General features: G+C 40.9%; 1 protein-coding gene and 1 pseudogene across 1 annotated transcript in view; one reads left to right on the forward strand and one right to left on the reverse strand.

Annotated features, from left to right (window-relative positions):
* The window catches only part of Mcmdc2 (minichromosome maintenance domain containing 2), a 73,266-nt gene that overhangs the window by 17,738 nt on the left and 28,311 nt on the right, over positions 1–27,217 (forward strand). Inside the window, exons 7-10 of the mRNA XM_004653306.3 lie at positions 1,388–1,513; positions 3,892–4,129; positions 9,059–9,264; positions 26,548–26,714. Of these exons, the coding sequence (XP_004653363.3) occupies positions 1,388–1,513; positions 3,892–4,129; positions 9,059–9,264; positions 26,548–26,714 (737 nt within the window). The remainder of the gene's footprint in view (positions 1–1,387; positions 1,514–3,891; positions 4,130–9,058; positions 9,265–26,547; positions 26,715–27,217) is intronic.
* On the reverse strand, positions 13,539–15,293 carry LOC105943738 (annotated as a pseudogene).

Genomic DNA, 27,217 nt, shown 5'->3' on the forward strand with positions numbered 1-27,217 from the left:
TTGCTACTTACTATTTATCCTTGTGCAAGTCACTAGCCCTTTCATTTTCTCCATGAATATAGAAGAGACTGTCTACTTTATAGTTTACAGTATACTAATATGATTTACATTTAAGTACCTTACAAATATTATAACAGTATATCAATGCTATTTTTGGAGGGGGGCTTCAAGATGTGGTCTCACTCTGGTTCAAGCTGACCAGAGTACATAGTCTCAGGGTGGCCTTGAACTCATGGCAATCCTCCTACCTCTGCCTCCCGAGTGCTGGGATTAATAATCCATCATGCGCCACTATGCCCGGCTCAATGCTATTTTTTAATTTTTTACTTTGTTTTTAAGTAATGTTATTACATATAAGCTCATTCTTATTAACATTCATTAATCTTTAATTTTAATTCAAAGATGTTTCATCTTGTATAGAATGATCCTTTTTTTAATTTTTATTTATTTTTAAATTTATTTATTTATTTATTTATTTATTTGAGAGCGACAGACACAGAGAGAAAGACAGATAGAGGGAGAGAGAGAGAATGGGCGCGCCAGGGCTTCCAGCCTCTGCAAACTAACTCCAGACGCGTGCGCCCCCTTGTGCATCTGGCTAACGTGGGACCTGGGGAACCGAGCCTCGAACCGGGGTCCTTAGGCTTCACAGGCAAGCGCTTAACCGCTAAGCCATCTCTCCAGCCCCCCCCCTTTTTTTTTTGGTCATATTATAGGATAATACCTAGTATATCTAGTTGCTGTATCATATGTTTCTTGAATTTAATTCATGTTGTATATAAGCATCAACAATAAAATTGCCTCAATTTACATTATTTGTCTTGTGCCTTTTTTCTTTCTTTTTGTAAAATTTTATTTTTATTTATTTATTTGAGAGAGGTAAAGAGGCAGAGAGAGAGAGAGAGAGAGATTGGGAGAGAGAGAGAATGGACATACCAGGGCTTCCAGCCATTGCAAATGAATTCCACTTTGTGCAGCTGGCTTATGTGGGTTCTGGGGAATTGAACTGAGGTCCTTTGGCTTTGCAGGCAAGTGCCTTAACTGCTAAGCCATCTCTTCAACCCCCCCTTTTTTTTTTTTTTTCCTTTTTGAGGTAGGGTCTCACTCTAGTTCAGGCTGACCTGGAATTCACTGTGTAGTCTCAGGGTGGCCTTGAATTCATGCCTCCCAAATGCTGGGATTAAAGGTGTGCACCACCACACCCAGCTCAATTTACATTATTTGTGTCAATGTATGTGTATATATGTGTATGTACATATTATTAACAAAAGTAAGTATTTCATTATTAACTCAGCTACTGAATTGTTATTGGCTCCAGTTCTTTGAACTATATGGTGATGGCAATTTTCACTTAGTGAATTCCGTTTTCTTCTGTGTTATAATATAGACGAATTAGTGAACAAAATGAAAATAGGAAATGAATATAAAATTATTGGGATTCCAGTCTGTGTCAAAACCTCACAAACTGCTCTCTGTATAGAAGCAAACAGTGTCTCTTTTTGCGATCCAGAAGGTAAGGAAAATCATATATGAACAACTTTAAGCTTGTTGTTGTTGTTAGCAAACAAATATTGCTTAATCTGTGTGTGGACCACTCTCCTAAGCATTAGTGATATAATGAAACAGAACAGTCAATGTTTCTACTCTTAAATCATATGGTAGATAGATGGTCAGGAAAAATGAAAATTAAGCCATGTGTGGTGGTACAGTGTAATCTGAGCACTCCAGAGGCTAAGGCAGGAGGATTGTAAATTTGAGGCCAACCTGGGCTACATAATGAGTCACTGTTAAGCCAGGGTTATATAGCAAGACCCTGTTTTAAAACAAATACATAAAATAACCAATAGTTTCTAATATTAAGTGTTATTGAAGAAATAAAGCAGTGTGATGGACAACTTTGCTAGTATTCAGGATTCCTTTCTTTGAGCTAAATTTCATGTTGACTTTATAATTAGCAAAGAGAAAAATGTTTAATGAACTGACCCTGGTACACACAGTCCCAGAACTCAAGAGGCAAAGGCAGGAGGATCATGAATTTGAGGTCAGCCTAGGCCACATAACAAGAAATAGAATGTAATAAAGGAAGTAAAAACAGGAAAAAACTTTCAGGATGTCAAGAGTGAGTCAGTGAAAGAGCTTTTCTGTGCTACTTTTTATTTTCTAGCTAAGACAAGTACTATTTTTTTCCACTTGCTTCACTAGTGTCAAAATGTAGGAAAAGCTGTTTAAAAGTTAAATAGAGGGCTGGGCTGGAGAGATGGCTTAGCGGTTAAGCACTCGCCTATGAAGCCTATGGACCCCGGTTCGAGGCTCGGTTCCCCAGGTCCCACGTTAGCCAGATGCACAAGGGGGCACACGCGTCTGGAGTTCATTTGCAGTGGCTGGAAGCCCTGGCGCGCCCATTCTCTCTCTCTCCCTCTATCTGTCTTTCTCTCTGTGTCTGTTGCTCTCAAATAAATAAATAAAAAATGAACAACAACAACAAAAAAGTTAAATAGAGGGCTGGGGTGATGGGTCAGTGGTTAACCATGCTTGCTTACAAGACCTCCTGGCCTGAGCTCAATTCCTCAACACCTCTGTAAAGCCAAATACAAAAAGTGGTGCAAGCATCTGGTGGGTGTAGCAACAAGAGACCCTGGCAACCCCACATATACATACACACATGCAAAAAATTAGATTTTTTTTTTGCACATGGTGGCACATGCATATGGATTTTGTTTACAGTGGCTAGAGGCCCTGGCATACCCAGTCTCTCCCTCTCACTCTCTCTCTCTGTCTCAAATAAATAAAAATAAATCTTTTTTAAAAATCAGGGCTTGGGCTGGAGAGATGGCTTAGTAGTTAAAGCGCATGCCTATGAAGCCTAAGGACTCAGGTTCAATTCTCCAGATCCCACATAAGCCAGATGCACATGGTGGCACATGCATCTGGAGTTCACTTGCAGTGGCTAGAGAGGCCCTGGCGTGCCCATTCTCTGTCTCTAATAAAAAAATAAAATCTTTTTTAAAATAGATAATTTTTTTAAGTTATATAGAGTACAATTTTCATGGAATCCATAGGTAGCCATCTGAAGTAATAGAGGCACAGGTTGAGTTTATGTAATGAATGCTAAGTACTTTGGCTTATCTTGAAGAGAATTCTTAGAACAAAACTGTTGAAAAAAAGCAAACACTGACAGACAATAGTCAGTTTAGTGATATTTTACATTTTCTGCTGTGAAGTAATTCAAGATTTATTGATTTTCTAATATAATACAATTTATATGTAAATGGAGAAGTGTGTTTTCTTATGCTGAATTCTAGAATTAGGCAAATTTAAGCACCCATGTTTGGCAAGAGCTGGGTTAAGGTAAGCTTCCCAGTCCATGGGCTGGGGGATGAAGGGAAAACTGGTTTGTGAAGGCAGCCCAAAAGGAGGCAGGTTTATCCAAGCACAGTTTCTCTCCAATGAAACAACCGAGTAAGTCACCTATCTTTTTCAGAGAGTAAGGTATAGATGTAGAATTTTTGGTATAATATAATTCAGTGCTTACAAAGTCAGAGAATATAAATCTTCCCTTTAACCACAACATTCCTGTACTTCCCATTCTTCTTACCTCTAAAAGTGATATCATTTCAAAATAGAAAAATCAGAGCAAATACAGCAATCCAAAACCATCTGATCTTTCCTTACATAGGACTTCCATGGAGAAAAAGAAATTTGCTTTTGACTCAGATAATTTATGAGAGTGCATGAAGTTTAATTAACTCCTTAAGGTAGACATGATGAGCAAGCATGACCATCAGTCATAGTTTAACACTATTGTCAAGTTTGAGTATGGCATCATTAGAAGAATTATAGTTTGGCAATAGTTTGGACAAATGGATTTTTTTTTTTTTAATTTTCTTTCAGTACCTTCAGGAATTAGTGACAACTTCAGGTATCTCATCTCCTTGACTTCTAGCTCGTGCTGGAAGTTTACAGCAATACTTGCCAACATCTTTGCATCACAAATTGTTCCTCCTGGTACTTACAATTTGCTTAAGCTCTGTTTGTTGATGAGTCTAGTGCAGACAAGTGACCATAAAAAGGAATTAGAAGATTGCTTGGATATTTTAATTATAACAAGTGATACTCTACTTGTAGACAGGTAAATATATGCTATGAAATCTTCAAATTATAAATTGCTTAGATAATTGTATAAATTATTCCCATTAGCATTATTTTAAGATGAGTATTTAGAATTCATCTGAGGGCTGGAAAGATCGTTCAACAGTTAAAAGGCACTTACTTACAAAGCCTGATAGTCCAGATTCAATTCCCCAATACTCATATAAAGCCAGATACACAAAGTAGTATATGCATCTGGAGTTCATTTGCAGTGGCAGAAGGCCTTGGTGCTCCTATTCTCTCCCTCTCTTTCCCTCTCAAGTAAATAAATAAATAAATAAATAAATAAATAAATAAATAAATAAATAAAATTTCTTTTTGGTTTTTCGAGGTAGGGTTTTGCTCTAGCCCAGGCTGACCAGTGATACATATGTCACTCTGTCCATCTGGCTTTATGTGAGTGCTGGAAAATCAAACCTGAGCCTTCAGGCTTTGTAATCAAACATCTTTAACCTCTGAGCCATCTCTCCAGCCCCTAGCATGTTTTGGGGATTGATTCGATTGTGTATTTCAGTAGTTCCCTGTTTTTTTGTTTAGTAGTATCCCATTTTATTAATATCTCACAACTTGATTATTCTTCTGATATATATATATATACATATATATATATATATATATATATATATATATATATATATATATATATTTGAGTTTGTTGTATTTTGTCTATGAACCTATGAATAAAGATTATATAATAATTTTAACTTTTTTGGTACTAGGGATCAAACATAGGACCCTCACATATGCTAGGCATGCTCTCTAGTACTAAATTATATTCCTATCCCTGCTGTAAACATACTATACAAGTCTTTCTGTGGACTATGTTTCATTTTTCTGGGTAGAATTTTCAGCATCATAAGTAGGTGTATATTTAACTTTATAACAAGTAGCCAAACTTTTTTCCAAGGTGGTTATACTATTTTACATTTCTACCAACCAATGTAAGAATTCTGTTTTATCACCATCTTTCCAACATTTGGTATTGTCAGTGTTTTGCATATGAGCCCTTATAGTACATATGAGATGGTATCTCATAACTCCAGCTGGCATTTCTATAATGATTACTGACTTAAACTGCTTTTCATGTGTTTATTGGCCACTTGTCTATCTTCTTGTCAGAAGTATCTGTTCATGTCTTTTAATGACATTGAAAAAAATCTATTTTTAGGGCTGGAGAGATGGCTTAGCGATTAAGTGCTTGCCTGTGAAGCCTAAGGACCCTGGTTTGAGGATCGATTCCCCAGGACCCACGTTAGCCAGATACACAAGGGGGCACACGTGTCTGGAGTTCATTTGCAGTGGCTGGAGGCCCTGGTGTGCCCATTGTCTCTCTCTCTCTGCCTCTTTCACTCTCTGTCTGTAACTCTCAAATAAATAAATAAAAATAAAAATATTTTAATCTATTTTATTTATTTGAGAGAGACAGAGAGAGAGAAAAGAGGCAGATAGATAGAGAAAACGGGTGTACCAGGTCCTGTAGCCACTGTAAATGAACTTGATGCACGTGCCACCTTGTGAATCTGGCTTACCTGGGTACTGGGGAATTGAACCAGAGTCCTTAGGCTTTGCAGGCAAGTGCCTTAACCACTAAGATATCTCATCAGCTCCTACTAACATTTTTGGTAGGTTGCTTTAGATGCTTATCTTTTGTCACATAAATGTATGAAATTTCCCATTTAAAAAAAAAACACTTTTTATTGACAACTTCCATAAGTATAGACAATAAACTGTAATAATTCCCTCCCACTGCTCCCAACATCCCCCTCCCAAATACACCCTCCACTGTATCCCTTCTTTTCAATTAGTCTCTCTTCTATTTTGATGCCATCGTTTTTTCCCTCCTATTATGAAGGTCTTGTGTAGGTAGTTTGAAGCACTCTGAGATCATGAATATCAAGACTATTTTGTGTCTGGAAAATTGCATTATAAGTAGTCCAACCTTTCCTTTGGCTCTTTCCACCACCTCTTCCACAATGGACCCTGAGCCTTGGAGGGTATGATAGAGATGTTTCAGTGCTGAACAGTCCCCCATCACTTCTCAGCACTATGGTGACTTTGAGTCACCACAGTGGTCACTGCCATCAGAAAAGAAAAGCTTCTCTAACCAAAAGAGAGAGTAGCAGTATTATATGGGCATAAATGTAAGTGTTTAGAGGAGAGTTTGGAGGGCATAATGTATGCATTTAGCCAGAAAAACAGTAGTTGTTACCCCCTAGGGCTTATGATCTCCCCAATCATAGGCTTTTAATGAGGCTTTTCAGTACCAGGTATTAGAAATTTCCCATTTTAAAGCTTGCATTTTATGAGTTTCCTTAAAAGTATCTTTGTTGAACAGGCTTTTTCATTTTAATATTCAATTTATTATTTTCTTTTCGTTCATCTGCTTTCTAAATTCCTTTTAAGAAAGCTTTGCCTACCAGAAGATCGGAAATTTTTTTAATGTTTTCTTTCTAGAAGGATTACAATAGCTTTAGCTTGTATATTAGGTTTTCTTTCTATCTCAAGATTTTGTTTTTTTTTTTTTTTTTTTTGTTTTTTGTTTTCTGAGGTGGGGTCTCACTCTAGCTCAGGCTGACCTGGAATCTACTATGTAGTCTCAGGGTGGTCTCGAACTCTTGGCGATCCCCTGCCTCCCAAGTGCTGGGATTAAAGATGTGTGCCACCACGCCCAGCTTCACAAGATAATTTTTAAAACATATTTTATTTATTTATTTATTTATTTTAGAGACAGAAAGAGGCAGACACAGAAAGAGTGAGTATGGGCATGCCAGGGCCTCCTGCCACTGAAAACAAACTCCAGACACATGTGCCACTTTGTGCATCTGGCTTTACATGTGTACTGGAAAATCAAACCTGGACCATTAGGCTTTACAGGCAAGCACCTTTACCTGCTGAGCCATAACTGCTGAACCATCTCTCCAGCCCCTCAAGTAAATTTTTTTTTTAATTTTTATTTATTTGAGAACGACAAACACAGAGAGACAGATAGAGGGAGAGAGAATGGGCGCGCCAAGGCTTCCAGCCTCTGCAAACGAACTCCAGACACGTGCGCCCCCTTGTGCATCTGGCTAACGTGGGACCTGGGGAACCGAGCCTCGAACCGGGGTCCTTAGGCTTCACAGGCAAGCGCTTAACCGCTAAGCCATCAAGTAAATTTTTAAAAGCATTTTGTATTTATTTATTTGACAGAGAAAGAGAGAGAGAGAAAAAATGGGTGCATCAGGGCCTTCAGCCACTACAAATGAACTCCAGACACATGAGCCCTTTTGTGTATCTGGCTAATGTGGGTCCTGGGGAATTGAACCTGGGTCCTTTGGCTTTGTAGGCAAATGCCTTAACTGCTGAGCCATCCCTCCAGCCCTCAAGTAAATTTTTGTATGAGGTATGAAATAGAATAAAAGTGAATATTTTTCTGTGCATTTAAAATTTTTATTTATTTATTTTCAAGGACAGAGAGAGAATGGGTGTACCAAGGCTTCCAGCCACTACAAACAAACTCCAGATGCATGTTCCATCTTGTGCATCTGGCTTTATATGGATACTGGGGAATCTAAACTGGGTTGTTAGGCTTTGAAGGCAAGGTCCTTAACTGCTGAGCCATCTCTCTATTTTCTATGCAATTTAAAAAAATTGTTAGTATTTTGTTTCTTTACTGAAAGAAAGAGAAAGAGAATGAGGCAGAAATATATATACATCCAAAAGGATGTATCACAAATTGCCATGAGAGCCGGGCATGGTGGCACACACCTTTAATCCCAGCACTCAGGAGGCAGAGGTAGGAGGATTGCTGTGAGTTCAAGGCCACCCTGAGATACATAGTGAATTCCAAGTCAGCCTGGGCTAAAGCAAGACTGTACCTTGTGAAACCAAAAAAAAAAAAAAAAAAAAAAAGAATTATCGTGATATAGAAGCAGCAGTAATAGTCATGATGAGACATTGCAAGTTTAATGCAAAAATTCTGAATATACAGAAGAAACCAATCCATTAAAAGATAATGGCCCAGGGTTTGAGATTGTTCAGTGGTTAAGGTACTTGCTTGCAAAGCCTAATGACCGAGATTCAATTCCCTAGTATCCATGTAAAGCCAAATGCACAAAGTGGTGCATGCATTGGAGTTCTTTTGCAGTGGTTAGCGGCCCTGATCTGCCTATTTTCTCTATCTCTCTCTGCTTGCAAATAAGTAAACGAAAATTTTAGTAGCCAGGTGTGGTGGTGCACACCTTTAATCCCAGCACTCGGGAGGCAGAAATATGAGGATCACTGTGAGTTCAAGGCCACCCTGAGACTATATAGGGAATTCCAGGTCAGCCTGAGCTAGAGTGAGACCCTACCTAGAAAAATAAAAAAAAATTAATATGGGCTGGAGAGATGGCTTAGTGGTTAAGCGCTTGCCTGTGAAGCCTAAGGACCCCAGTTCGAGGCTCGATTCCCCAGGACCCACCTTAGCCAGATGCACAAGGGGGCGCATGTGTCTGTAGTTCGTTTGCAGTGGCTGGAAGCCCTGGCACGCCCATTCCCTCTTTATCTGTCTCTTTCTCTCCCTCTCCCTCTGTCACTTTCAAATCAAAAAATAAAAATGAACAAAAAATATTTTTAAAAAATTTAATATAATGGCCCAGTACCTTTCTAGCTTTCTCTGATTTTTTCCCAAAAAGAAGTAATGCTTCTCTATAGGTATTCTCCAGACATTATTTTAGAATTTATCACATTGTACGTTATTTTTCCTATGTCTCTGTAAGCTGTAAGTTGTGCAAATTCAGGACCAGGTATCATATGTGTTTTTTTCCCTAGGACATAGTAATGTCCAGTAAGCACTGGATGAAATTAAATTTAATTGTGAAGTAGCAGTTAACATGGAATGACTTATGAAAATCAACTATTAAATGGCAATAATAATTGTTTTCCACAGACTTTTGAATTTTAGCATAAGCCTTGTTCCCCGTGGTATACATCATCCTGTCTCTACTGAAGTTTTTCCTACTGTATCCAGAAATAAATATGGAACTGGAGCAGTCACTATTCAAGCTGGCAGTGCTTTGCTAGCAAAAGATGGTATCTGCTTTATAGGAGACTTAGCTTTACATAGGAAAGATAAACTTGAACAACTTCAATCAGGTAAGTGACACTTCTCTAAAATTAATTTCACCTGTATAACCTAGTCTTAAGAGTTGCTTAGGTATTGCACATGTTTTAAGAGTTGAAAATTGCTAGGCGTGGTGGTGTATGCCTTTAATCCCAGCACTCGGGAGGCAGAGGTAGGAGGATCACTGTGAGTTTGAGACCATCCTAAGACTACATAGTGAATTCTAGGTCAGCCTGGACTAGAGTGAAACCCTACCTCAAAAAACAAAACAAAAAAATAAGTTAAAAATTATAAAAGAAAACATAGTTTCTTTTTTTCCAGTTTTATAAGTAAGGGCATAAATAAAATAGGAACTTAATGTGTAAGTGTACTATTTTAGCCTTTGTTCTGAATTGTTCTAATACATAACTTTATATTGGGCCAAGTTTTATTTATTTTATTATTGACAACTTCCATAATTCTAGACAATAAACCATGATAATTCCCTTCCCCCTCACTTCCCCGTCACAACTCCAAGTTTCTTTCTTTCTGTTGTCTTATTACATTATCTAAGTCTTTTTATACAGTGTGGAAAAGTAATGGTGAGAGGGACCTTACAGTGCTTCTGGTCTTAGTGGGAAAGCTCTAGTTTCCACCATACATCAAAATAATTATTTATTAGTATGTGTATGTATGTATATGTCTCATATGTTGGGGCCATGCAAATGGGCATATGCATAATCAGAGGTTAATTTCCAGATGTCTATGATCTTCTTCTACTCCACCGTCTTTGAGACAGGGTCTCTTGCTGCTAAAAACAAATACCAGTCTAGGTGGCCTGCAAGTTTCAGATTTGAGCTCTCCTGGCTCCACCTGTCATTGTCATAGACATATTGGGATCACAGGTACATGTGCCATTTTGCATTCATCTTTATGAGGATGTTGGGGAGGATCCAACTCAAATCTGCAAGCTTTGCAAGCAAGTGCTTTTAACCACTGAGACATATCCCCAGATCCTCACCATACAGTTTTTGTAAATAAGTAAATAAATAATCAGCCTTTAATCCCAACACTTGGGAGGCAGAGGTAGGAGGATTGCCATCAGTTCAAGGCTACCCCAAGACTACATAGTGAACTCCAGGTCAGCCTGGGCTAGAGCCAAACCCTACCTCAAAAAAAAAAAAATCAAGTACTAGAGAGGTGGCTTAACAGTTAAAGGCACTTGCTTGCAAAGCATGCCAGCCTGGGTTCGATTCCTCAGTACCCACATAAAACCAGACACACAAAGTAATGCAGGAGTTCATTTGCAGTGGCAAGAGGCTCTAGTGTGCCCATTCTCTCTCTCTCCTTTTCTCTCATTCAAATAAATAAATGTATGTATTTAATAAATCAGGCTGAGGATATTTCCCTTTTAGTTTGCTGAGAGTTTTTTTTAAATATATTTTAGTAATTTATTTAAGAGAGAGAGAGAGAATGGGTTGCCAGGGCCTTCAGCCACTGCAAACAAGCTCCAGATGCGTACACTCCCTTGTGCATCTGGCTTACTGGTGTCCTGGAGAATTGAAACGGGATCCTTTGGTTTGCAGGCAAATGCCTTAACCACTAAGCCATCCCTCCAGCCCTAGCTGAGAGTTTTTATTATGAATCAGTGTTGGATTTTGTTAAACGCCATTATTTTTTCCTTTCTTTTTGTTTTGTTTTTGTTTTTTGAGATAGGGTCTCACTGTAGCTCAGGCTGACCTGGAATTCACTATGTAGTCTCTGGGTCGCCTCAAACTCACATCAATCCACCTACCTCTACCTTCCAAGTGCTGGGATTAAAGGTGTGTGCCAGTACACCTAACTCAAACACCTTTTTTCTATTAATTTGATTGTGATTTTTCTCATTTAGCCTATTCAGATGATAACTTACCATATCAACTGATCAATTAATAGTATACCAGCATGGTACCTAGTATAGATACCACTTGATTGGGTTGGATAATGGTGAAAATTTCCTGGGGAGGCTTAAAAAGAAATACCTAGCTCCAAAATGCATAGTGCCAACATACCAGAGAAGAACAAGTCCCAATTGGTGAGTAAATACATGTATTAGAGGTTGCTTACTGAGTATTTGATAGCTTACAGGCAGTTGCAGTCATTAGAGTTGCCATCTCCTTCACCCATGAAACTCCCATTTTAAAGAGCTCTAAATTGAAGCGGTGCCCAGCAGAAGGGTGAAGCAAACCAGACCTAGAGGATCTATGTGTTTGGATGCACTCTGTCCTTGTCCTAGTAGTTTTGAAGGTTATATCCATGCTGTCCAGCCATGGGAATGATGACCTTGTTTCCCTGCAATCTGGCATATACTGCATATACTGTCAGTATACAGAACAAATAAGTGGTAGTCTACTACAAAATGGCAAAAGCTTTGCCAAGGATTTGGAGGGTTTTTCCCCCCTACAATAATTCTTTAACGCATTGTTGAATTTGGTGTGCTGTTAGTTTTTTGAGGATTTTTTTCATCTATAATCATAACTTTTTTTTTTTTTTTTTGAGGTAGAGTTTCATTCTAGTCCAGGCTGACCTGGAATTCACTATGTGGTCTCAGGGTGGCCTCAAACTCACAGTGATCCAACTACCTCTGCCTCCTGAGTGCTGGGATTAAAGGTGTATGACACCATACCCAGCTCTTTTTTTTAAATTTATTTATTTGCAAGCAAAGACAGAATGAAAATAGGCATGCCACAGGTCCTAGAGCCACTGCAGTAGACTCTAGACACAGGTACCACCTTGTGCATCTGGCTCTACATGAGTACTGGGGAATGGAACCCAGGCCATCAGGCTTTGCAAACAAATGCCTTTAACCACTGAGCAATCTCCCCAGAAGCAAATATGTTCATTAAAATATGAATAGCTAAGCAAGCAGTGATAATACATAGATTTTACATGGACTACATATTCGGAATTCAGGAACAATTTCTTTAATCCAATAATTAAATGACAAAGTCCAGGCATGGTGGCGCAAACCTTCAATCCCAGCAGTGGTAGGAGAATCGCTGAGTGTTCAAGGCCACCCTGGGACTACATAGTAAATTCCAGGTCATCCTGGACTAGAGTGAGACCCTACCTTGAAGAGTGCATACTTAGCATGTGTGAAGTCCTGGGTTCTGTTCCTAACACTAAAAACACCTCTACAAAACAAAACCAGCATAAAGAAAATGGCCAGAAACTTGAATTGTGATTTCACAAAGGAAGGTAGACAAGCCAGGTATGTTGGTGCATGTCTTTAATCCCAGCATTCGGGAGGCAGAGGTAGGAGGATCACCATGAGTTCAATCACCCTGAGACTATATAGTGAATTCCAGGTCAGCCTGAGCTAGATTGAGACCCTACTTCGAAAAACAAAAAAACAAAAACAAAAGAAGGTAAACAAAAGGGCCAACCAATATGCGTATCAGATAGTGCTGAGCATCAGTGGTCCTCAAAGAAATAAAATTTTTAAAAAAGCACGGTGAGATAATAGCACTTAGCAGGGAATGAAACAAGTGTCTTTATCAAGAAGAGCCTGGCCACGGGTTGTAATGTTATGGTTACCATCTTCAAGTTTTTTTAATTAAGTATTTATTTATTTGCAAGGAGAGAGAAAGAATGAGCACTCAAGGGCCTCTTGCAGCTGCAAACTCCAGATGTGTGTGCCACTGTGTGCATCTGGTCTGAGGGGAATTGACCTCAGGCAATCAGGTTTTGCAAGCAAGTCCCTTAACCACTGAGCCATGTCTCCAGACCCCACCCCCTTTTTTTTGTTGTTGTTGTTGTTTTGTTTTTCGAGGTAGTGTCTCACTCTAGGCCAGGCTGACCTGAAATTCACTATGTAGTCTCAGGGTGGCCTTGAACTCACAGTGATCCTCCTACCTCTGCCTCCTGAGTGCTGGGATTAAAGGTGTGCACCACCACACCTGGATACCCCCCCTTTTTTTTTGAGGTAGGGTCTCACTCAAGTCCAGGCTGACCTGGAACTCACTCTAGTCCTAGACTGGCCTTGAATTTACAGAGATTCTCCTACCTCAGCTTCCCAAATGCTGGGAATAAAGGTGTGTGCCTTCATGCCTAGCCCCATCTTCAAGTTGTTTTTTTTTTTAAGAATTAAAAAAAGAAAATTCTGTAACATTCTTAGAATTTAGAAAATATTTAAACATATCCCCTAATTGCTCCCTTCATCCCAACCGCTAGTCACAAACACAGTTAACAAGATGAAAACAGTATACATTCATAACAGTAATCTATTTGGAAGCAATAAGATGACTTGACCCCAGTGAGCCGACTAGACTTGGTCCCTTTGGTGTCCTTAGAGAACTTCTGCTTCATTTGTGGGCAATGGAGCCTTTCTTATGACAGCATCATTGAGGGTCTTGCTGAGGTTGGAGAAGCTTATACCCACACAAGTCTTCAGTACTTTGTCCCCACCCTGAGTGCTTCACCACACGGCTGACTTTCAATTTAAGACATAATCTGGGAAAGTGTGGAGGGGGAGGGAGGGAATTACCATGGGATACTTTTTTATAATCATGGAAAATGCTAATAAAAATTTTTTAAAAAGACATAATCTGGAAGGAGCTCTTCAGACACCTCAGAAATTCTATTTAGTAGGGAGAGAGTGGTCCTAAAAGGACTTTGGAAACATCCTGCTGTCCCATGAGCAGCAGAGCTAGACTTGGTTGAGTCCACACATCCACCCCTGAAGATTTCTTTGAGCAGCAGCTGAGGTCAATGCCTGCCAAGGTCCTCCAGAAGCACTGGTGCTCCCTGCCCTGAGGACTGGAGGCCAGGTCAGCACTAAGGAAGAGGCCATTGGTGGTCTCAGCAACTAAGACAGCCCAAAGCCAGGAGGCTTTCCAGAGTTGATGCCTTTCATGTGGTCTATGTAAACATAAATATCCAGAATGAACCTGTCCAGGGTGTTCCATGCAGAGTCCACGATCCAGCTTGCCATCTGAGGTGATACACAAACAGAGCCCTCCATTCCTGTGACACACTTGATCTTCCCAGGGTCCGGGAGCTGGATGTGCTTCAGTACCTTCTTATAGGACATGAGAAAACCACTTCACCTCTCCTGTTCAAGTGACTCTGTCAATCCCCAGCTGTTTCAATAGAGGCAGTACTGTTGCCTTAGAACATTAGCCAATATGGCACACACCTTTAATCCCAGGACTAGGGAGGCAGAGGTAGGAGGATTGCTTTGAGTTTGAGGCCACCCTGAAACTACAGAGTGAATTCCAGGTCTGCTTCAGCTACAGTGAGATCCTACCTTCCCTACCTTGAAAAGAACAAACAAAAAAATGAACATCAACTGAGGGATCAACTTGGTCATTGGTCACTACTCGCAGAACTGTTTTTAAAGGATGCTTCATGAACAGAGCCAGAAAAAGAAGGGCCTCCTGCACAGATGGTAGAGCAGAGGCTGGACATCACCTGCTTGCCAACATCAGGAAGGAAACAGCAGCAAGAGAGTGAGCCAAGCTCTGGCAATGGGGAACTGGCTATAACACCCCAAAACCCTCCCCCAACAACACACCAGCAAGGCTCCACCTCCCAAATTACCATCCGCTGGGGACCAAGCACACATGAGTTTATGGAGGACATCTGATCCAAACCACCAAGTTCCACCCTGACATCCTATTTCTTGCTACATCTATGGTCACTATGTTGCCTACAATACATTTTTTTTAAATTATTTATTTATTTATTTGAGAGCGACAGACACAGAGAGAAAGACAGATAGAGGGAGAGAGAGAGAATGGGCGCGCCAGGGCTTCCAGCCTCTGCAAACGAACTCCAGACGCGTGTGCCCCCTTGTGCATCTGGCTAACGTGGGACCTGGGGAACCGAGCCTCGAACCAGGGTCCTTAGGCTTCACAGGCAAGCGCTTAACCGCTAAGTCATCTCTCCAGCCCCAATACATTTTTTTTTTACAACACAATATTTTATTGCTTTGATTCTCACTGACCTCTTATTCATTGTTGATGATCTGCAGTTCAGTGCAAATATACCTTCTCAACATACACTTACCTGAGTAAAAGGCTACACTGTCCATTTGAACCATACTTGTCTCCTATTTCTATGATTTTCCTATCTTGGACATGCCATAAAAATGAAATCACACAATATGTGACCATCTGTGACTTGCCTCTTTCACTTCGTATGTTTTTCATTTTATGTCACCCATGCTATAATATGTATCAGAATGTCACTTTTTATTGTGGACTTTACTTAAGCCAGTCATAATGGAACACAACTGTAGTCTACAGTAATGAGGCTGACCCAGGAAGACTGAGTTTAAGGCCAGTCTTGACTACATAGAATCTGGACCACATAACAAGACTGTCTTAAAAATACATATGCACACTTTACCCAGTGTCAGCACTCAGAAGGTAGGAAATTCACTGAGTTTGAGGCCAGCTGGGAGATACCAAGTGAGTATGAGGTCAGCGTGGGTTAGAATGAGACTGTACCATGAAAAAAAAAACTATATTTTTTATACAAGTTATATTTTTTTATTTTTAAATTAATTAATATGGGACTTCCAGTTAAGATGAAGGCATAGGTACCAGCCAAAGCTGCCTAGGGGGGAAAAAGACTAAAAAAACTCAGCAAAATACACACTTTTACTAAAAAGTGAGGTGTATGGGAAATTGAGGCGGCAGCGGAGAAGTAGAAGAGTTATAGAGCATCCAGAGCCCGCACAGGCAGGAAAAGCGGCTCCGGCAGCTCGGCCAACCCCCGCAGCCGTGGCGCAGCAGAAAGCCGCCAGACTCTCGGCTCGAGCCGCAGGAAAAGCCAGGTGCGGGATTTTCCCCTCACACCGCACTCTCCGCAACTCGGGAAACGAGAGGGGAGAGCGGCAGCGAGCAGCGGAGGAGAAGACCGCGAGGTAGAAGAACACGTGGAGCAGCGAGAGATCCAGAGCAGCCGCGGCTCCCTCCCCTCCCCCACTGCCTGAGCCCAGCTCCAGCGAACACAGCAGCGGCCCGGGACCTGGCCACGCCAACTTGGGCTGACAGCGGGACCCAAGCAGGAGCAGAGTTCGGCAGCAACTTCAGCGGCTCCAGCACCACTACCAGCGGCCCCAGCAGCAGCGGACCCAGGAGCGGCAGCGGCGGCAGATCCCGCAGCAGCAGCTTCGGGGGGAGCAGCGGCGGTGGACACGGCAGCGGCAGCTTCAGCAGCGGTGGTGGCTCCGGTGGTGGCAGCTATGGCAGCAGCAGAGGCAGCAGCAGCAGCTCGGTTTGCCCCGTAGGAAAAGCAAGTGCCCAGCTCCAGAAATCAGAACAGCAGCCTGACGACCCAGGCAGCAACTTGACTGAGACCAAAATCACCCAAGGTAACTGGGATTGCACCAGGGAAGGGTCTCATTTGGTTACAAGCTGACTTGGATCCCTCAACAGACCAGAAATCTAAACCTCTTTGTTGATAGAGGATCTGGTCATTATAATAACTACTCTTGCATACATACTCGGGGCTGTTTTTGATTGAATGTGTACAGTGTTTAGTTAAATTTTAGAATCTACCTGGATTTTATTCCACTCAGCCTGCTTGAATACTCCTATAGCAGGGAAACTCAACCCCTAAGAACATCTTTGTAGATACTCAGAGAGTCTTAAGAGCCACACCTAATACCTTAAGGTCCTACCCTGAAAATATATTACATCAAATCAATTGATACAGCTAAGAATACCCAGCTAGCTAGAAAATCCAAGCATTAACTTAATCCAAGATGCAAAAATATATACATTATAACACAAGAAACACTAAAAAGCAAGACGATATGAATCCACCTAAATGTATTAATGCATCAGAAATGTCCTCCAGGGAGAAAGAGTTAGAGGAAATGCCTGAGAAAGAGTTCAAAAGAATAATTATAAATATGTTCAAAGAGGTCAAAGAACACATGAAAACAATCAAAGAGGAAATCAAAGGAATCAAAGAAGAGGCAGGACACCAATTTAATGAAATAAAGAAGGCAATACAAGACATAAATAGGGAAATAGAAATAATAAAGAAAAACCAGTCAGAATTACTAGCAATGAAGAACACAGTTAATGAAATAAAAAACTCTGTAGAAAATCTCACCAGTAGGATGGATGAGGGAGAGGACAGAATATCTAAGCTAGAAGACCAGGTGGCAGACCTAATGCAGTCCAACAAAGAGAAAGACAAACTTATAGAAAAGTATGAGTGGGAATTTCAAGATATTCGGGACAGTATGAAAAGATCCAATATAAGAATTCAGGGCATAGTAGAAGGAGAAGAACTCCAATCCAGAGGCATAGTAGGCATCTTCAACAAAATCATAGAGGAAAATTTCCCCCAAATTGGGAAAGAGGTGCCAATACAGATACAGGAAGCCTTTAGAACCCCAGCCAGACAAAACCCAGAAAGAACCTCTCCTCGCCATATTATAATCAAACTTCCAAACACACAAACCAAAGAAAAAATATTGAAAGCAGTTAGAGAGAAAAGTCAAGTTACCTACAAAAGCAAGCCCATCAGGATTACAGCAGATTATTCAACACAAACTTTTAAAGCCAGAAGGGCTTGGAGTGATATATTCCAAGTTCTGTAAGATAACAACTGTCAACCAAGGTTACTTTATCCTGCAAAGTTATCCATTCAAATAGATAGAGAAATAAAGACATTCCATGACAAAAGCAGGTTAAAGGAGTATTTGAAGACAAAACGAGCTCTACAGAAAATACTTGATAGAATCCTCCATGCTGAACAAAAGGAAAAGCACACATATAAGGAACCTAGAAAAAACAAGCTATACTCAAATACCAGTTAACAGAAGAGAGCACAGGTAGAACCAGTAACACACACACACACACACACACACACACAAAAATGGCAAACATAAATACACACCTTTCAATAATATCTCTTAATATCAACGGTCTCAATGCCCCAACGAAAAGACATAGATTTGCAGACTGGGTTAAAAAGCAGGATCCTACAATTTGTTGTCTCCAAGAAACTCACCTTTCTACAAAGGATAGACATTATCTTAGGGTGAAAGGTTGGAAGATGGTGTTTCAAGCAAATGGGCCTAGAAAACAAGCAGGGGTTGCTATCCTAATACCAGACAGGGTAGACTTTAGTCCGACGTTAGTCAAGAAAGATAAGGAAAGTCACTTTATATTGATTAAGGGCACACTCCAACAGGAGGACATTACAATCCTAAACATATATGCACCTAACATGGGGGCTCCCAAATTCATCAAACAAACACTATTAGAACTAAGGTCACAGATAACACCAAACACAGTGGTGGTTGGTGACTTTAACACCCCACTCTCATCAATTGACAGGTCATCCAGGGAAAAAATAAACAGAGAGGCATCTGGACTAAATGAGGTCATAGAAGGAATGGACTTAACAGATATATACAGGACATTTCATCCAAAGGCTGCAAATCAGTAGCAAGAAAGGCTATAGAGCATACACAAAATCATGGAAACTAAATAATACACTACTAAATGATGAATGGGTCAATGAAGAAATCAAGAAGGAAATCAAAAACTTTATAGAGTCAAACGATAATGAGAACACAACATATCAAAATCTCTGGGACACAATGAAGGCAGTTCTAAGAGGTAAATTTATAGCCTTAAGTGCCTATGTTAAGAAATTAGAAAGGTCACAAGTAGAAGACCTAATGCTTCACCTTAAAGCCTTGGAAAAAGAAGAACAAGGCAAACCAAAAATTAGTAGACGGGAAGAGATAATAAAGATTAGGGCAGAAATTAATGAAATAGAAACAAAAAGAACAATCCAAAGAATTAATGAAACAAAGAGTTGGTTCTTTGAAAGGATAAACAAGATTGATAAACCCTTAGCAAATCTGACCAAAAGAAAGAGAGAAGAGACACAAATTAATAAAATCAGAGATGAACAAGGTAACATCACAACAGATTCCAGAGAAATTCAAAAAATCATAGGGACATACTATAAAAGCATATACTCCACAAAGTATGAAAATCTGAAAGAAATGGATGATTTCCTTGATCTATATGACCTACCTAAATTAAATCAAACTGAGATTAATCACTTAAATAGACCTATAACAAACATGGAGATCCGAACAGTTATCAATAATCTCCCAACTAAAAAAAGCCCAGGCCCGGATGGATTCACTGCTGGATTTTACCAGACTTTTAAGGAAGAGCTAACACCATTGCTTCTTAAGCTTTTCCAGGAAATAGAAAAAGAAGGAATTCTACCAAACTCCTTCTATGAGGCCAGCATCACCCTGATACCAAAACCAGGCAAAGATAGAACAAAAAAAGAAAATTACAGACCAATCTCCCTCATGAACATAGATGCAAAAATTCTCAACAAAATATTGGCAAACAGAATACAAGAGTATATCAAAAAGATCATTCACCCTGACCAAGTAGGCTTTATCCCAGAGATGCAGGGATGGTTCAACATACACAAATATATAAATGTAATACATTACATAAACGGGTTGAAGGACAAAAATCACATGATCATCTCATTGGATGCAGAGAAAGCATTTGACAAAATCCAACATCCCTTCATGATAAAAGTCCTACAGAGACTGGGAATAGAAGGAACATATCTCAATATAATAAAGGCTATTTATGACAAGCCTACAGCCAACATATTACTAAATGGGGAAAAACTGGAAGCTTTTCCACTAAAATCAGGAACAAGACAAGGGTGTCCACTGTCCCCACTTCTATTTAATATAGTTTTGGAAGTCTTGGCCATAGCAATAAGGCAAGAGACACACATAAAAGGGATACAAATTGGAAAGGAAGAAATCAAGTTATCATTATTTGCAGATGACATGATTCTATACATAAAGGACCCTAAAGAGTCTACTAGCAAGCTGTTAGAGCTGATCAAAACCTACAGCAATGTAGCAGGATACAAAATAAATACACAGAAATCAGTAGCCTTCATATATGCTAACAACAAACACACAGAGGATGAAATCAGAGAATCACTCCCATTCACAATTGCATCAAAAAAAATAAAATACCTTGGAATAAACCTAACCAAGGAAGTAAAGAATCTATACAATGAGAACTTTAAAACACTCAAGCGAGAAATTGCAGAAGACACTAGAAAGTGGAGAAACATCCCTTGTTCCTGGATTGGAAGAATCAATATCGTGAAAATGGCAATCTTACCTAAAGCAATCTACACATTTAATGCAATCCCTATCAAAATTCCAAAGGCTTTCTTCATGGAAATAGAAAAAACAATCCAAAAATTCATTTGGAATCACAAAAAACCTCGAGTATCTAAAATAATACTGAGCAACAAAAAAGAGGCTGGTGGTATCACCATATCTGATTTTACCCTATACTACAGAGCCATAGTAACAAAAACAGCATGGTACTGGCACAAAAACAGACGTGTAGATCAGTGGAACAGAATAGAGGACCCAGATGTAAGCCCAAGTAGCTATAGCCACCTGATATTCGATAAAAATGCCAAAAATACTCATTGGAGAAGAGACAGCCTCTTCAGCAAATGGTGTTTTGAAAACTGGATAAATATCTGCAGAAGGATGAAAATAGATTCTTCTCTCTCGCCATGTACAAGAATTAAGTCCAAATGGATTAAAGACCTTAACATCAGACCTGAAACTCTGAAACTGCTAGAGGAAAAAGTAGGGGAAACCCTTCAACATATTGGTCTTGGCAAAGACTTTCTGAATACAACCCCAATTGCTCAGGCAATAAAACCACAGATTAATCACTGGGACCTCATGAAATTACAAAGATTTTGCACCGCAAAGGACACAGTGAAAAAAGCAAAGAGGCAACCTACAGGATGGGAAAAAATCTTCGCCAGCTATATAGCTGATAGAGGATTAATATCTAGGATATACAAAGAACTCAAAAAGTTAAATAATAAGGAATCAAACAAGCCAATCAAAAAATGGGCTATGGAGCTAAATAGAGAGTTCTCAAAGGAAGAAATACGAATGGCATATAAGCATCTTAAAAAATGTTCTACGTCACTAGTCATCAGGGAAATGCAGATTAAAACTACATTGAGATTCCATCTCACTCCTGTCAGATTGGCCACCATCATGAAAACAAATGATTATAAATGTTGGCGGGGATGTGGAAAAAAAGGAACCCTTCTGCACTGCTGGTGGGAATGCAATCTGGTCCAGCCATTGTGGAAAACAGTGTGGAGGTTCCTAAAGCAGCTAGAGATTGATCTACCATATGACCCAGCTATAGCGCTCCTAGGCATATATCCAAAGGACTCATCTCATTTCCTTAGAAGTACATGCTCAACCATGTTTATTGCTGCTCAATTTATAATAGCTGGGAAATGGAACCAGCCTAGATGTCCCTCAACAGATGAGTGGATAATGAAGATGTGGTACATTTATACAATGGAGTTCTACTCAGCGGTAAAGAAAAATGAAGTTATGAAATTTGCAGAAAAATGGATGGACCTGGAAAGTATTATACTAAGTCAGGTAACCCAGGCCCAGAAAGCCAAGCGCCACATGTTCTCTCTTATATGTGGATCCTAGCTACAGATGACTGGGCTTCTGCGTGAGAATGAAAATACTTAGTAGCAGAGGCCAGTAAGTTGAAAAGGAGACATAAAGGGTGGAGAAAGGAAGGGAGGAGGATACTTAATAGGTTGATATTGTATATATGTAATTACAATGATTGTAATGGGGAGGTAATATGATGGAGAATGGAATTTCAAACGGGAAAGTGTGGGGGTGGGGAGGGAGGGAATTACCATGGGATATATTTTATAATCATGGAAAATGTTAATAAAAATTAAAAAAAAAAGAAAAAAAAAAGAAATTAATTAATTAATGTGTATGTTTGTAGGGAGCTAATGCAGACGCCATTACAAGATGGCGCTGGCTTCCTGCCAGTCTTGAGGTAAACAATTCCTTATTTAGGTAGCGCCTTGGCGCCAACCTCACTTGAAGTTATGTATGCGCTTGATTCACCTTGTCCCAAGCCTATCCCGTGGCTCCTGTGGGTGGGTGAGCCTATGGCAGCCAATCAGCAGGCGCCCCGTAGTATTCTGCCCTATAAAAGCAGCTACACTCCTGCACCCCTCGCCCCTCGCCATCAGCTTTCCTGTTAACCAAGAGGCTCTCCAATAAAGTGTGATCAAGAAGGATCTTCATTTGCTGGTCGTTCTTCTCCTGCTGGTCAGGGGGTGCGCCGCAAAGTGGTGCCGAAACCCGGGACGCTGGGTGCTTTGTGGTCACCGGGCGAGGGGCCAAAGAGGATCCAGAACTTGACACACGGAGAGGAAGACATCGGTAAGTCATCCCCAGTCATAATGTTTTTTCACTTAGATCCCTACCTGATCCTTGTTATTTTCATTCCTGTGTGGTTTATTGTCCTTGTCGTTTGCTGTGAGTGCAACATGGGCAATTCTCAGGGTGCGAGTTTTGTGACTGTTGACTTTGTCCAGCCGATAAAAGAATTGCTTAAGCAGAGGGACATTAGGGTCTCCTCTGCAACAATTAAAAAGATTGTTAGAGACCTAGATACGATCGCGCCCTGGTTTGCGGTCTCGGGGGACCTTTTTCTCCCTACTTGGGAGAAATTAGGTAGAGAATTGGAGGCAGCAAAACAAGAGAACAGAATTGGTAAGGGTACACTGCCGTTTTGGCGGCTGATTCACTCTTGCTTAAGTAAAGAAAACCACATGGAACTTATTAGAAGGGGACGGGAAGTTCTCCCAAGGCATCAGGATAGCCTTTCTGAGTCAGATTCAAATGGGGAGTCAAAAACTAGGCCTAGAAAAAGAAAAAAAATAAAAAAGAAGGGATTAAACAAAGATAAAAGTTTAAAAGATGAGCTCAGAGAAACAGGTGAAATCTATAATTGCCCCCCCCAGGGGGAAAAAGGAGCCTTTGACAGGCTCTACCCTCCCATTGAGGAGCTTACACATTTAAATGTACTTGACACAAATGAGGAGGCTAGCTCCGATTCTGCAGAGGAGGAAGAAAAAAAATTATTTAAAGGGGAAGAGGAAAGACAAAAGGAGGCCACCGCCTGTTACTAGACGCCCTTTACTGACAAAGGGGCCTCAAGGCCAAGGGTGTGGTCCTTTACAGTCGATAGAGCCTTCCGCACCCCCACCCTATAACTCCCCTGGGGACACATGCCGCTTCATTAAAACAAAAACCTGGTCGCGGCTGGCCTCCGCTTTTCCCGTTTTTGAGGACCCAGTAACTCAACAAAGGAGACATGAACCAGTTCCCTATAAACAACTAAAGGATTTGGTTCAGGCAGTCAAGGATTTTGGACCAGGTGCAGATTATTCCGTTGCGCTGTTGCACAGGATCATTACAGCAGGGCTCGGAGTCTATAGTAAAAATGTTTAGACCCGATTCCCCTCAAATTGTTGAATGCCTAATTGTTTTGGAGGTCTTTCAGACATTCTCTACTTCTTTTAACTTGTTTACGGATTCCTTATATGTGGCTAATGCGGTTGCTGGCCCAGAGACTGCTGCTTCTGTTCGCTCTGCTAGTCTGGTGTCTAATATTCTTTTACAACTTCAGTCTTTAATTTTGCAACGAACTTGCCCTTTCTATGTCTTAGATAATAAATAAAAAGGACCGGATCTTGTTATAATAAGATCCAGGGGAGCTGTTTGTGTTTTTCCACAGGAACAGGATTCCCCTCATTGGGTTCCAGCCGGCTGGTGAGGACAGTCAAGCGATCTCTGGAGGAGGGTCCAGAAGACAGTAAGGTCCATCAGGGCGGAGATGATAAAGGTCTTGTGGATAATCTTCCTCCTGTGCCTGGAATCCATTAAAGGAGAGCCATGTTGGGGTATTCTGTCAACCTTTCCCAAACCTATGCCGGTGCTCCATTCTGCCACGGTCTTCCCTCGCTTCTTTACAACTCCATTTTCAAAGTGGATTTTATGTGGAACAAATGGCAGCTGCACGGACTTTACACCCTTTGTACTGTTACAAGGAGGACTTGTAGCTTGCAATAATGTGCCCGGGACCCTCCATACGGAGAATCAAGTGGAAGAGGAAGAGACACAAGATAAGGGGCATTTTGGAAGCGCCTCAGTACATCTGGGGGTGTTAATGACATTGGACATGGCTGTGGGAGGAATACTTCCTTTGCCCCTGCGCCGGCCGGTATTCATCCACCATTTCTGTTCATTCTTAGTAACTTCTCTTTCAGTAATTGTACCAATGCTTCCTGTTACTTGTCTCAATGCTGGAGTGCCAAGGTATTCAAGAATGCTATGGTCCTTAGGGTGCCCCGGTGGGTCCCCGTGCCTGTAGAGGCCCCTAGCACGCTATCGCTATTCAGACAAAAAAGAGATTTTGGTATCACGGCAGCGATGATAGCGGTTGTGGCCGCAATAGCAGCTGCTGCCACAGCAGCCAGTGTGGCCATGGCCACTTCGGTACAGACTGCTGAAACTTTGAATAGTTTGGCCTCCTCCACTACCGTGGCCCTGGAGACTCAGACAGCCCTAAATTCCCATCTAAAGAGTGTTCTCTTATTTTAAGGAATGGGTAGGAGTGGGAATGTTCCTGGTGTGCTGCCTGGGAGGATGCTTACTTTGCCTCTGGTTGATTTGCCGCCTGCAAACCCAGACCAAGAGAGATAAGATGGTCATTTCTCAAGCGCTCGCTGCCTTGGAAAGTGGTTCCTCCCCCCAAATTTGGCTGTCAGCTTTAAAAGGCAAATAGCTCCCCTGGCCCTTGCACCCTCAGGGTCTCAGAGTACCCATTGCATGAGGATGGGCAGGGATCTGGTAACTTTCGTTTGACCGCCGCCTTTGCACTCTCAGGGGATCTGTCCCATTGCACTGAGGAAGGGGAGGTTGAACTTCTTCCCTTGATCGGTCAACACATCATGAGGTGCGGACCTGATCGGGAAGGTGGCTATTTTTCCTGAGCTATGCCATAAGTTAATAAAAAAGGGGGAACTGTAGGGAGCTAATGCAGATGCCATTACAAGATGGCGCTGGCTTCCTGCCAGTCTTGAGGTAAACAATTCCTTATTTAGGCAGCGCCTTGGCGCCAACCTCGCTTGAGGTTACGCATGCGCTTGACGCACCTTGTCCCGAGCCTATCCCGTGGCTCCTATGGGTGGGTGAGCCTATGGCAGCCAATCAGCAGGTGCCCCGTAGTATTCTGCCCTATAAAAGCAGCTACACTCCTGCGCCCCTCACCCCTCGCCATCAGCTTTCCTGTTAACCAAGAGGCTCTCCAATAAAGTGTGATCAAGAAGGATCTTTGTTTGCTGGTCATTCTTCTCCTGCTGGTCAGGGGGTTCGCCGCATATGTTCATGTGTTCTGTCTAGAAATGAGGTTATACACATGTCATAGTGTACATATGGCAGTTAAAGGATAACTTCTGAGTTAGTCCTTGCCTGTCCACCTCATTTGAGGCAGGGTTTCTCACTCTAGGTTCTCATTCTGCTATTCTTGGCTGGGTTCGCCTCAAGCTTCCAGGAAACTCTTCTGTTTCTGCCTCCCATCTCACCATCAGGACCAATGTCCTGGAATAACAGAAGTCTGCTATGGCTTCTCTTGTGGAGATTGGACTCAGGTATTCCAGCTTGAGTGGAAATAGCATTGTCCATTGAGCCATTTCTCTAGCCCTAACATTACAATTTTAACTATTTAAATTTTTTTACATTAAATTTATTTACTTGTGAGAGCGAAAGAGGCAAATAGTTGGTGGTGGGGGGGGATAATGGGCATGCCAGGGCCCCTAGCCACTGCAAACAAACTGCAGATGCATGCACCACCTGTGCGTCTGGCTTATGTAGGTTCTAGGGAATCGAACCTGGGTCTTTTGTCTTTGCAGGCAAGCACCTTAACCACTAAGCCATCTCTCCAACCCAATTTTTACCATTTTTAAGTGTATAATTTAGTGACATTAAGTACATTCAAAGTGTTATCTATCACCACTCTCCATGTCCCAGCCACTTGTGATGTTTAGTCCACATAATATTTCATTGTATATGAGATGGCTTCATGGTTAAATTCACTTGCCTGCTATGCCTGCTGGCCAGGTTCGATTCCCAGTACCATGTAAAGCCAGATGCACAAAGTGGCACATATTTCTGGAGTTCACTTGGCAAACCCATTCCCTCTCTACTCACAGATAAAAATATTTGCAAAAAATCATTCATTTTATATGACAACATTTGTAATTAATTTGTAGACATACAGAATGTTTACTTGAATGGCAATTTAAAAGAATGCTATCAAAAAGTATTGTTGAGGGATGTAGATTATCTGACTTCTTAAATAACAAATGGATAATGTCTTCTAACTTAGTTTTAGAGAGCAGAAGCATTACAGTGTACATACCAGGAAAGAAGTTTGGGGATGTTATTGATCAACAAATGAGTTTTCCAATTCAGTGCAGTTTTTGGTCTTTTGTTGATATGGATGCATCGTCAAGAAAAAATGCACAGAAACCCAGCACTCTGATTGGTCAGATGGTAAGGTATATGTTTATTTCATTGTTAGAATGTTCTTCAGGAGGCTGGGCATGTGTGCACACTTACAATCCTAGCACTTGGGAGGGTGGAGGTAGGAAGATTAGGAGTTCATGTTCTCCCTCAACCATAGACAAGTTTGAAGACATCCAAGTCAACATGAGACTCAGCTCAAAAAACCATTAAAAAAAGACTTGCCAGTCATGGTGGCACATGCCTTTAATCCTAGTATTCAATAGGCAGAGGTAGAGGATTGCTGTAAATTCAAAGCCAGCCTGAGACTACATAGTGAATTCCAGATAAGCCTGGGCTAGAGCGAAATCCTACCAAAAATAAAAGACTCTTGTTCAGGAAATTTAGAGTTATAAGTAAATTTTCTTCCTTACCTCTTTCCCCCTTCTTCTCCTTTTCCTTCTTGTTCTCTCCCTCTTTTTCTTCTTCTACCTCTTACACTTTTATTTTTTTAAAAATTGTTTTTGTTTATTTTTAATTATTTATTTGAGAGT

This window comes from Jaculus jaculus, chromosome 2, assembly GCF_020740685.1.
Source record: "Jaculus jaculus isolate mJacJac1 chromosome 2, mJacJac1.mat.Y.cur, whole genome shotgun sequence".
Lineage (NCBI taxonomy): Eukaryota > Metazoa > Chordata > Mammalia > Rodentia > Dipodidae > Jaculus > Jaculus jaculus.